We start from the raw sequence: 11,559 nt of genomic DNA on the forward strand, positions 1-11,559 counted from the left end.
CTTTGAAAGGTTCCTTCACATTCGCTGACATTAATGAAGATATTGAAAGGAGATGATTTAAGAATTTAAATGTCTACTTCTCGGAATCCTGAGCACTTCAGAACAATTTGTTCCCACTGAAAATGGAGTCTAAGTAATCATGCATGCAGATGGTGGGGAGAAATCGTAAAGGAGAAAAGGAACCAAACATATGGGCCATTTCTCCACCTAATTCCTATTATTATTTACTTCCATTATTATTTCCCCACATTCCTTTTCTCTTAACCACACTCATTGCTACTTTATATTTTTATTATCTCAGCTTTCTAATTTCATTTTTTCCTCTAAGTTCTTGCTTATATTCCCACAAAAATAGTGTACTCTACAGTCTCCAGTTGAGTTCATTACTTGTTGCAGCAGTTTTAGCATTTAATCTTGTGTCGGTGCTTCATCTTTGTTACTGTGAAACTTATTAGCTATGCTGCGTGCTAATGGCCGCTCTTCTTCTGATCAGCACTCCACTTTGAAGTGGTATAAATGTTGCTTTTTGTTTAGTTCTTTAAACTCAACTTAAAACTGTTTTACACTTGCTTATGTTATGTTAATTATGTTTGTACTTGCAGCAATGCTCCTCAAGAAGTTGAGTCAAGCTTGGATCATCATCTGCTCAATGTATCACCCAGACTCTCCTTTCAGTTCTACTATGTAAGCAATTTTCTTCATTCATCATAATCACTGCTTTCCCTATGTTTCAAGTGAAATTTCTTCTGTTTTTTCCTAGGAAGAACGAGGTCTTAATTTGAATGAAATAGGCTAGCTCTGACGAGTTTTCTTAATGTGATGATGAAATTTTTGATGTGGCTTGTGTTATTAAGTAATGTGCCAGTTATCTGTCAAAAAAAAGAAAAAGTAATGTGCCAGTTATGAAAAGTTTTTTTTGATAACTTTTGGGATTTTTGCACAGAGGATAACCTCAATGAACTCAGAGATTCATAATGATCTCTCCTGTGATCTTTTTGCGCTTCATTTGTTAAAAACCGCAACATTTTTGATATACCTGAGCTTACTTCTAGAGTTCTAGTAAGGAACTACAGCTGCAAAAACCGCGTACTACCAATAAGCAACTAGCTAATATGTATATTCCCTAGTGAACATTGATCTAGTTATTTGATGAAACAAACTTTACTCAGTGTAATTACAGTTGCATTACTAGCTCTCTTTTTTTTTTGGTTCCTAATGCTTAATGTTTGTCTTATGTAGTCTTCTGCAGAATTGTTGAATGAAATTATTACTATTGAGGATGAAATTACTTATTTGGAACGATATCTTCTTTCTCTCTACCGCGAAGCTTTCAAGCAGAGTTCTCATTCCTTCTCTGGGGATTCTGAAACTGATTTACAGAACAAGATACTAGTAGAACCAAGAAACATTACTGATCAATCATGCTCGACTCTAAAGTCTAACTTTCCTAAAGATGTACCTGATCATCACCATTGCATTTCCTCTGTGCGTGCTTCTACTGATTCAGATGATTGGAATCGTGTTGGCATGCTTAAGCCATCAACTCAAAGGGTCGGTAATCTTATGCACCTTTTTAAGTTAGTTAACACCAAGTTGCTTACAGAGCTCAACTTTGCCTGCATGATGTTTGTTACAAGACTAAGGAGCATCTCTTGTTTTGGACTTCCTGAAATTTTATTGAAGTTATATATTTTCTATTTGTAAATTCAGGATAGGGTGGTTGTTGAGCATGGCCATCGAAGTCTTGCAGATTACCTTGTGGCTTCTCGCCTTGATAAGAACCTTGACAGACCTGATAGACTTTCAGAAGACATTATCAGATGCATATCTTCTATTTACATCAAGCTCGCAGACCCTACTCGAAGTCAAAAAGGGCTTTCAGCTTCTTCTGTTTCATCACTCTCCTCCTCAAGCGCATTTTCTCCCAGGTCAGACTCCTGGAGCCCTCATTTCAGTGAAGATGCCAGAGGTCGCCAAATTCAAGGTTTGAATGAGGAGAGTGACCCATATGCTGCAATGTTTGAAGTTCTTAAGTTATGTTTGGACGATGATAGTTTTAACTACGCTGCTAGAGTGCTTCAAAATTTCAGGTATTCCACTTGAAAATCAATTATCTGTGATAAAAAAAGCATACTTATTCAAGTAAAACTTTCTGATAGCTAGTTCTGACTCCCAAGCCCCAACAATTGGAATGTGCACCTGAAGCATGACGAGTTCTAAAAAATTATTTAATATGCATCTGAGCAAGGGAATATAAAAATGTGCATGATATAAATAACCAATAAGGTCACTTAGCATACTGGAAGTCTGGAACCTTACAATCCCGGGGGAGTTAAACATTGGTTCACAATATTTGAAATGTCAACAAAATTTGTTGGTTTTTGCAGGCTACTGATCAACAATCTCGAGAAGGTTGATACAATGAAGATGACACATAAAGAGAAGCTTGCATTCTGGATAAACATTCACAACGCTTTGGTTATGCATGTAAGTCTGGTCATTTTTCTTTTGAATCTTTGTCAAACTCCAAACTCTAGAGCTTGTATAAAAAATGCTGTTTGATTTCATATACTTGTGTGTACTTTACTCTTGCTATAGGCTACTGTTAAAGTACAATTGTTTTAAACTTCATTAAACTTCTATCATAATATTTGGGAGGCTTCTGTTACAGGCACATTTAGCCTATGGAGCATCAAACCATGTGAAAAGTACTTCAATTTTGAAGGTGCTAAATTACTCCTAACCTTTTTTACATAGTACATGAAACTGTTAATGATTCTCATTTCTTTCTTCAGGCAGCTTATAATGTTAGTGGACACTGCATAAATGCAGACATTATACAAAGCTCTATTCTCGGAATAAGATCACACTTTTCAGCACCGGTATGTCCTTTGAAATCATTTACTATATGAAACATTAACTGGCATCATAGCATGTGTAGAAAACTATGCCTGACAGTCTGAGCAGTGTAGAAGTCTGGAATATTCTTTTCTTGCTCATATTAACATATGAGAATAATTGTTAATAAACATTTGTTGCCTAAACTAATTTGACATATCCGTGTATTAATAATCGGTAAACAAATTTAATTGGAATTCTGAATTAAATTACTAGTGTATAATGCTTCCATTTCTCAGAGTGGCGTCTCTCTAAATTAGAGTTGCTAGTTCAATAGTTTGACTAACACATACTATAGCAGTGGCTAGATACACTACTGTCTCCGGGAAAGAAGTTTAAACCAGCAAGGACCAGGCATAAATTTGCCATCGATCATGCTGAGCCACTTGTTCATTTTGCACTCGCTTCAGGAGTATACTCTGATCCTGCGGTATGCTATGCTTATTCCAGAAAAGTTACAATTTTTTGCATAGTTGCAACATTTTCGCCTTCCTAGTTTCAAGCTTTTTTATTATCATAGTTGCATAGTGGACAATTTTTCCTGTAATAAACCAATATTGAAAAAATAGAATATGACAAGGGGAAGAAAATTTCAGAAATGATTTCTAAGCATCATAAATAGTAATGTATGTCTTTTTCACTATCCCTTTTGATAATTATTATGTAATGTACACAGGTTAGAGTATACACTGCAAATACGATATCAGAGGATCTAAAAGTTGCTCAGAAAGAGTTCATACAGGCTAGTGTGTCCATGAGTAAGGAAACAAAGATATGTCTGCCAAAAATCCTCGACTACTTTGCAAAGGACATGGCACTAACCATGCAGGCTCTTCTGGAGATAGTTTATGCGTGTCTATCAGAAGTTCAACGGAAATCTATGGTAAGATGCATTCGCGGTAGGCCTGACAAGTTCATCAGTTGGTTGCCACAGAGTTCAACATTTCGATATGTGATTGACAGAGAAGTTTCAAGAAAGAGATAAATGTTGGTTTGATAAATTAAGTTTTTGTATTTATAAGAAATTAAGAATTATAGTAAAGCTTGTTGAAAGAATGACTGATTTGGGAGCGATGTGAAACAATGTACAGCAGTCTTGGGAGAAAGATGTGAATAGAGGAAGAGTGATTCTTGAAAAATATTATTTCAGTTTGTGGCTTCGATATTTGTTTGTTCTTTTTACATCTGGGTGTCGATCTTTTCACTAGTTCTCCAAATTGTTCTGACTTCAAATAATTGATAATTATATAGCCAGGGGCATATACGAGGGTAAATCTTTATTTTCTTTCGGGAGTTATTATGATGCGGCTCGATTAAAATACGAATTTTTAAAAAAAAAATATATATTTAAAAATATGATCAAAATTGCATATATGATTACAAAACTTACATATTGTGAAAATCATAATTAAGGTTGCATCATATTTTTGAAAAACTAAAATTACAACCGGAATATTTATGAAAAAAAGCCTTCCAATGGCATATTGATATAAAAGAAAATTAAACCCTAAACGTGCAAAAATGCTAAGATAAATGTACTATGAAGCGAGGTAAACAAACAGGCCAAACTCCTAATTAAGTGACAAAAGAAATTTTAATTCTCTCTCTCCCAAAAAAACCCTAATTCTCTCTAGCTTCACTCTTGTCGTAGCCGCCTGGGGCTTCCATCGGTTTTCACCGGTGGAAAGCCCCGAATCAGTTAACTACTTTGTTTTATTCGTAGTTTTTGAATAATACTTCTTCTCGGGAAAGTTAGATCCAGAGCCATCGGAGATTTCGTTGTCTCTCTTCCAAGCGGGTGAGTTACAGTTCGATTTTTCTTGTTTTTGTGGTTCTACTCCAGATCTATTCTCGAGGGATTCTTAGATCTAAAACCATCGGAGATTTCGCTGTCTTTCTCCTCCAGTCGGATTTCTCTTGTTTTTGTGGTTTCATCTAAGGTTGTTTTCTCTCCCTGGTGAGAGTTTTGTTTTTCGCTTCTTAATTGTAAGCGGGGTTTGATTTGGTATGAAAGCTTGTATGGAATCGCAGCTCTGGTCGATAGCTCAAACGATAGCTCTATCGGGGCATGATGAAGAGGGTACCAGTAATTCAACGAGAATGCATGAAGCGGGTACTTGTATTTGTACATACATTTTCTTCAAAATATCGTTTAACTGTCTCATTGTGAGATCAGGCGATTGCAATTTACTGTTTGTTCGACTCGATCATTGGTGTAGATGCCGTATGGCCTTTTATTATTAGATTAACACCTTTGTTTCAAAAAAAGAAATTTTAATTCATCGTAAATTACAGATTTAAATTTGCTTCTTTGAAACACGATCGATCCTTATTTCGCGCAGAAGTATCGTCGCCACCTTTCACATTGATCGAGCGAGCAGGGAATTTTATCACAATCATCATCTTCTCTATTCAAAAATGGTACGTCTTCAATTCAATCTGTCGTCTAATTACTTTATGATTATTATTTTTATCTGTTATTCGCTGATTATGCTCAGCTCTGTGCACATTTTTTTTATCTAATACTGAAGTTTTATACTAATGAAAGGCCGGCTTTATTAGATGATCACGTTTCACCATGGTTGGGTTAGTCTGTGGTGAAAAAATTGAGGGGCTGTGGCTAAATAGGGACTCTATTGTGCAGATTTTATTTTAGGAGTTTATATGATGCATTAGAGAGAGAGTTTGCTGAGGAATATAGAGTGTTCGTATTTTTTACTTTAAAGTCGAGTTCACTTGGATGGAATGGAATGAGATATAATGAAATGAAAAATTATACAGAATAAGAAGAAGAAGAATGTATGAGAATAAGACAACCGTTACTAAATATGAGTGAGGCTCAATTCTTTTTATGATGATGATTGTAGAGAAATGATGAAAGTGGAATGGAGCATCCCTTTCAAGACACTTAGGTTAGCTTTCGAGTTCAAATAAATTGGAATGGAATGATTTAAGAAATTAAAATTATAGACATTTTCTCGGATCACCCCAAACTAAGGTAAAAAATTTCATGCCATTCTCTCTTGTCACATTCCATTCAAGTGAACACAACCTAAGAAAGTCTTTTCTTGACTGGCCCCTGGGGCCATATGCAGGAAAATGCCTTTATTACTAGATGTTTAGTGTTAATTTAGCCAAAACTTGAAGGGGAGTTTACTCACCTGCTAATCTGCAATGTATGGCAGGTTAGGAAATATTGTGAATACAAACTAGTGAGGATGATTATAAATTTGTACCAGTACACATACTGGTACAAAGTGTTCATGGTCAATCTGCTTAGACAGGGCAATAGCTGGTCCTTCGTTCAGATTTTTTTTTTTTTGCTGTGTGTTGAGCGTAAACATACTAATGTTTTAATATTGTGTTCAGATTCATTTTGTGCTTCTTATAAGCAGACAGGGGAAAGTGAGGTTGACTAAATGGTATTCACCTTATTCCCAGAAGGAAAGAACGAAGGTATTTATTCTGGCTTTATATGTTTTACATTATAATTTTGATGCTGCACATTTTCTGTATCTTCTAAAAAATTGTAAAATGAGAGTAATAATAGCCAAGTGTTTACTGGTGATCTGCTAGATCATGATTTAAGCGGTGAAAACAGTCTCTTTCTGAAGATAATGGCAGGATGCATACATCAGCACGTGCCCCAATCCTAGCTGATGCCTTTGCTTATCAACCATTTGTGTTAAATTGTTGGTTAATGGAAATTTGGCTAATTTATCTGACAGTATTCTGTCCCGTTGTCAGTTTGCTCAATCGTCATAATTTGGATTGAAAATAACTAAGGGTAATGGTTTTAAATTGTCAAAGCTTTATACTTCGGGATAATATGAATTTAAGCCCAATAGGAATGGCAGTTTGCTAATGTACTAGTTAAGTAAGGAAGAAGCCTTTCTTTCTCATGCATTGCTGATGTTAAGAAATGTGATGATGCTGTGGTTCAGCATTCATTTTACTTAAGCGGGATCTTAAATATCATTTACATGACATCTGATAATGTATTAATGAACATTTGCTTTCAAATGCTACCAGAAACTATTCTACAACCAGAAACCTGTAATTGATTTAATTTGTAGATGGTAGCTTGTGCTTAAAATCCTATCTGTCAATGGATGTTTTTTAAAGGTAATCCGAGAGCTCAGCAGTATGATTCTCACCCGAGCCCCAAAGCTTTGCAATTTTGTAGAATGGAGGGGATTCAAAGTTGTGTATAAAAGGTATTGGCAAGCTATTATCCAAAGCCAGTTTTGGTTCATGTTTACTCGTATGGTTGTAGAATATAGGTCTTCTGTTAAGTGCAATGTTGTAAAAATCCCCGATTTAACCGATTAATCCCCGATTAATCCCCTGCAAGGTCGGCCACCGATTCGATTTTTGAAATCCAATTAATCCTTATATATATTTCTTAATCCAAGTATATATGATAAATTATTAATACTAAAATACTATATTACTTTAAATATGAATAATTATAGAGTTTATGAATATAGTAAATATATTAGTTACTAAATAGTTAATATAATAATAATTAAATATTAAATAATATTTTAATATTAAAATAAATCCGATTTTCACTCCGATTAATCCTTCCGATTAATCCCCGATTTCCGATTAATCCCTGAATCGGTAGCTCAACCGATTAGGTCCGATTCCTGATTTCTGTAACACTGGTTAAGTGTATAATTTGGCCTATAAACAATAATTACTGGCATCACCATTTTTCCTTCTGTAACTTTCTTTTTATATGTGCAGATATGCGAGCCTTTATTTCTGCATGTGCATTAATCAAGATGATAATGAACTAGAAGTTCTTGAAATTATCCATCATTATGTGGAGATTTTGGATCGTTATTTTGGAAGTGTGAGGCCTGCAAATAGTTGATTTGTTATTGAATATAAACTGCTTAATTTTACTGTGTGTTCCATTCTGATGTGTGCTGTGAACATTAGGTGTGCGAGCTGGATTTAATTTTTAATTTTCACAAGGTAAGTTCATCTGCCTGTCACATAAGTACCTATCCCCTTTATTTGGTGAGGAAACAGTTTTCTCTACATCAAGAAAATATGTGTTTCACCTTGGACATTCAGCTGCTATCCTGCGCTAGGCAGTAAATCATTATGGAGAAGGTTTGGTCGAATAACCTGACTAGAAAAAGTTTTTGTCATGTTGAAATTTAAAAGCAGATGTCTAGATTATTAATACAGCTACTTTGAAACATGTGTTATTAACTGAAAAATGGCCATGAAAATCCAAAAGTACTTAGAGAAGCTGTTTCTTTTTGCCTCGGACCTTATTTTGTCATATGAACACACTCTTGCTAGAAAGAAAAAACAGATTTCTTGACTGTGTTATATTAGGTAAATAATTCTGTATGTTCTTTATACAAAAAATATTAATTATATTGGCAGACTATTCAGAAAGACCTTTCCTTGCCACTCAAATCTCGCAAGTAAAGTGCTTCAACCAGTATAGTCTGCATGAGATTAGGAAATACGAAGATCGATTTAAAGATCTTTTTTTCATGGATTTTCTCCCGTATATAGTACCTCAATAATATGTCGGTTTCAATTGCAGTGCATATGGTCCCAAGTAAAAAAGATAAAGTTGTTTCTTACTCTTCCGGAAAAAATTATTTCTTACTAGAATATTGGCAGGCATATTTTATACTGGATGAAATTTTGATTGCTGGTGAGCTTCAAGAATCAAGCAAGAAAACAGTTGCGCGTTTAGTTGCTGCACAGGTATTCCTTCTACTTCTCTGTTGTATCCTGGTGCAAATGTTGGAAAATCTGAAGTTTAAATTGCTGCTAATAATCATGTAGGACTCATTAGTTGAGGCTGCTAAAGAACAGGCCAATTCTGTGAGCTACATAATCTCCCAGGCGACCAAATAAAGCTTAGAAGCTCTACATGATCTTTCTATATGCAATTTCAACATGCTTCAAATAATGCTTGAAAAGTTTCTAGTATCTTTCCAAGCCGCAATAGTGTCATAAATACCTTTGGACGTGCTGCCTGGATCTCTCTTTTAATTGCATAAATGCCTGTGATAGAATTACTCTGCATGCAATAGTAATTTGTAATTACTTCAATGCCTAATAATCCATTATGATACAAAGAAAGCCATATCAAGTTGATTTAAACAATTTCTTTTAGCTTTTGTCATGGGTTTACACACTTGTGAATATACTTGTGAATTCTAATTCATCTGATTCTCTCTCATAACATGAATGCCCATTGGTTCATATTAAGCCACAAAAAGCCATCTCAAACTGATTTAAACAATTCACTTGCTACTATAGCTCTTTAATACATTACTGCTATACTTAAAAATATATGAATACATTCGAGGAAGGTTAATATGTTATACACTCGTGATGAATACTTGATCCTAAGCAGCTAAGAGTAGAAAGAACATAGAAGGAATCTTGGGTGTTCTCTATCGGGTTCTTTATCTGCCATGGCTCATCGACCTAGAATACTCGAGTTCATCAGAGGGATCCCAGTCTAGCGAGGACGAATGAATCTTAGACAATGTCATAAAAACCTCTGCAGAAGAGGGACGAGAGTTGAGATCATCAGCAACACAGCTCCTAGCCAGCTGCGCCATAGAGTATGCCAAGTCTAATGGGTACTGTTTTTTCAGGCAAGGATCCATAAACTCTCCAAGCTTCTCTCTCACATTCTCCCCTCCCAGTACCTCAACAATCATAGCAGAAAGCAATTCGTCCTCTTTTCCTGTCTCAGTGTTCTTATGTTGCACAGCTTCTTTACCCGACAAGAGCTCCAACATCACCACTCCAAAAGAAAACACATCAAGCTTAGGAGTAATTAGCCCGTTTTCAATGTACTCCGGCGCCATACACCCATAAGTTCCCACCACATGTCTAGTCAGTTGCATACCACCTCCCTCCTCACCATCCATGAGAGACCTCGCAAATCTGAAATTCGCGACCTTGGCCCTTAAATTGCTGTCCAGAAGTACATTGCTGCTAGTCAAGTTCTTATGGATGTAGGGAGGATTTATGCAGTTATGTAGATAATTCAAAGCATCAGCAATATGATAAGCAATTTGAACCCTCTGAATCCATCCCAAAACATTAGCATCAGAAGGTATCGTGTCATCCTTCTTAACCAGACTCGGCTCGTGCAGCATATCACTAACAGAGCCTTTCTCTGCATACTCATAAACAAGGTAAGTGTTACCCTGGTGCACACAGTAACCAGAAAGCCTGATTATGTTAGAATGATTGATCTGCTTGAGTATACCAATCTCCGTCGAAACATCTCCTCTCAAAATCTTTACAGCAGCACAATCTCCATTAAAAAATCCCCTATAAACAGACCCTTTGATCCTATTCGCCTCCCCGAAAAATCCAGTGGCTTGCTGCAACTCCTCAAACTTGTAATGTGCAAGGGATCCAATAGCATACCTCACCCCTTCTGACGTAATAGACCATGACGACGATGGAATACCCCCTGTCTCCACCGGCTTATGGTAATCACCATACCGATTAGGAACCACCGCAGTCGCTTGACTCGCTTCTTTTCTTGACTTCCTCCTGAAAAACCAGACAAGAAAACCAGATAAACACCCAAGTACCAGCAAACCAGCCCCAATCCCAACTCCAATAAACACCCATTTCTTCGAAGAATCATCATCATCATTATCAGGATTAAGAGGCAGCGTAGGAGAAGGCGGTGGAAGAGGCGGAGAAGCTGACAATTCCAACCTATTAGGCTCTCTCTTAAGCGGAACCAACAACGGTGTGAAGGGAAAAATAATGCTCTCCCCAGTGAGCTCATTAGCTTCCAAAACACTCGTATTCACAGCTCCACTCCCACCAAACTCGCGAGAAATCCGATTCACATTATCCCCCCAATCAATCAGATAAGCCAGAAGATACTTATACCCCTCATCCACCTGTTTTTTACTCAAACAAGCACATCTAACAGGCACACTCAGTTCCATCCCAATTAACAAGTTTCGAACGTTATACGGGTTCTGAGAAATCAGGGTTTGACAAGTAGTGAGCCCCTGGAAAGTATTGTTGGCCACACTGAAGTATGTTTCACCAGGGGCTTTCAATGTGTAATTGGTTTGGTGCTGATAAAATGGGCCTCCAGGGGCTCTGGCCCCTGAGCATGAGCAATTGACAGGGACTATGACAAGAGTGTTTGGACTAATGGGAGAGTCATTAGAGAAATTGTTGAGCCTGGAAACTTCAGAGGGGCTGCTGTTGAGGAGATTAGCGATAGAGGTAGGGGTGGTGTAAGGAGGGTTTGATCGGAAAGTGACGTAAGATAGGCAGCTGGGGGTGGTGGCTCTGGAGCAGTTGTAGCCCAGGGTGGTTGTGTAGTTTTGTTCACACTGGAGTTGCTTGTTGTTGACATATGATTGTTGAGCCTGGGAGTTGTGTAATATTAGAGAGATACATAGTATGGATAGATAGAGTAGTGGCCACTGGCCGGAGATTGGGTTGTTTCCGGTCATCGGAGAGGAGGGTTTTTTCCGGTGGAGAAATTGGTTGGGTGTGGAGAAATAATGTCAGTGGTGTTAACGTCTCGAACGAAAGTCGAATGAACATACGCTATAAGTAATGAGGTGACCTTGACTTTTATTACATGAGCCGTTCCACCGAGTCAACTAAAAATAATGT

The 11,559-nt window shown here is 36.9% G+C and overlaps 3 protein-coding genes across 6 annotated transcripts; 2 read left to right on the forward strand and 1 right to left on the reverse strand.

The window, feature by feature from the left end:
* The first annotated feature begins 266 nt into the window (after positions 1-266).
* On the forward strand, positions 267-4,080 carry LOC108216334 (uncharacterized). 2 transcript variants are annotated; one of them, XM_017389073.2, is made up of 9 exons: positions 267-510; positions 603-684; positions 1,240-1,551; positions 1,711-2,090; positions 2,388-2,487; positions 2,672-2,725; positions 2,796-2,882; positions 3,197-3,328; positions 3,575-4,080. In XM_017389073.2, exons 1-9 carry the CDS (start codon positions 458-460, stop codon positions 3,881-3,883), a joined length of 1,509 nt encoding a protein of 502 aa, XP_017244562.1. In that variant the 5' UTR covers positions 267-457; the 3' UTR covers positions 3,884-4,080. The 2 variants fall into 2 exon arrangements, with proteins under 2 accessions (XP_017244562.1, XP_017244563.1); XM_017389074.2 differs by having other exon boundaries at positions 295-510; positions 3,200-3,328.
* Positions 4,081-4,465: 385 nt separating this feature from the next.
* Positions 4,466-9,059, forward strand: LOC108218493 (AP-1 complex subunit sigma-2-like). Of its 3 annotated transcripts, XM_064091934.1 has the most exons (9): positions 4,466-4,838; positions 4,930-5,011; positions 5,241-5,319; positions 6,268-6,354; positions 7,024-7,115; positions 7,651-7,759; positions 7,849-7,884; positions 8,554-8,640; positions 8,722-9,059. In XM_064091934.1, exons 3-9 carry the CDS (start codon positions 5,317-5,319, stop codon positions 8,791-8,793), a joined length of 486 nt encoding a protein of 161 aa, XP_063948004.1. In that variant the 5' UTR covers positions 4,466-4,838; positions 4,930-5,011; positions 5,241-5,316; the 3' UTR covers positions 8,794-9,059. The 3 variants fall into 3 exon arrangements, with proteins under 3 accessions (XP_063948004.1, XP_063948003.1, XP_017246946.1); XM_064091933.1 differs by having other exon boundaries at positions 4,466-5,011; XM_017391457.2 differs by lacking the exons at positions 4,466-4,838; positions 4,930-5,011 and having other exon boundaries at positions 5,188-5,319.
* Positions 9,060-9,146: 87 nt separating this feature from the next.
* Positions 9,147-11,489, reverse strand: LOC108218491 (protein LYK5). Its single transcript, XM_017391452.2, has one exon. The coding sequence runs from the start codon at positions 11,391-11,393 to the stop codon at positions 9,351-9,353; it is 2,043 nt and encodes a 680-aa protein (XP_017246941.1). The 5' UTR covers positions 11,394-11,489; the 3' UTR covers positions 9,147-9,350.
* Positions 11,490-11,559: the final 70 nt, after the last annotated feature.

This window comes from Daucus carota, chromosome 4 (assembly GCF_001625215.2).
Source record: "Daucus carota subsp. sativus chromosome 4, DH1 v3.0, whole genome shotgun sequence".
Taxonomy (NCBI): Eukaryota; Viridiplantae; Streptophyta; class Magnoliopsida; order Apiales; family Apiaceae; genus Daucus; species Daucus carota.

Bases quoted from the DNA above. Each gene is read 5' to 3' on its own strand.
- LOC108218493 (XM_064091933.1), top strand. The intron at 7,116-7,650 runs GTATTGGCAAGC...TTATATGTGCAG, and splicing joins TTCAAAGTTGTGTATAAAAG to ATATGCGAGCCTTTATTTCT. The intron at 8,641-8,721 runs GTATTCCTTCTA...ATAATCATGTAG, and splicing joins CGCGTTTAGTTGCTGCACAG to GACTCATTAGTTGAGGCTGC.
- LOC108216334 (XM_017389073.2), top strand. From the start codon at position 458: ATGCTGCGTGCTAATGGCCGCTCTTCTTCTGATCAGCACTCCACTTTG. The intron at 2,883-3,196 runs GTATGTCCTTTG...CACATACTATAG, and splicing joins GATCACACTTTTCAGCACCG to CAGTGGCTAGATACACTACT. The intron at 3,329-3,574 runs GTATGCTATGCT...TAATGTACACAG, and splicing joins GAGTATACTCTGATCCTGCG to GTTAGAGTATACACTGCAAA.
- LOC108218491 (XM_017391452.2), bottom strand. From the start codon at position 11,393: ATGACCGGAAACAACCCAATCTCCGGCCAGTGGCCACTACTCTATCTA.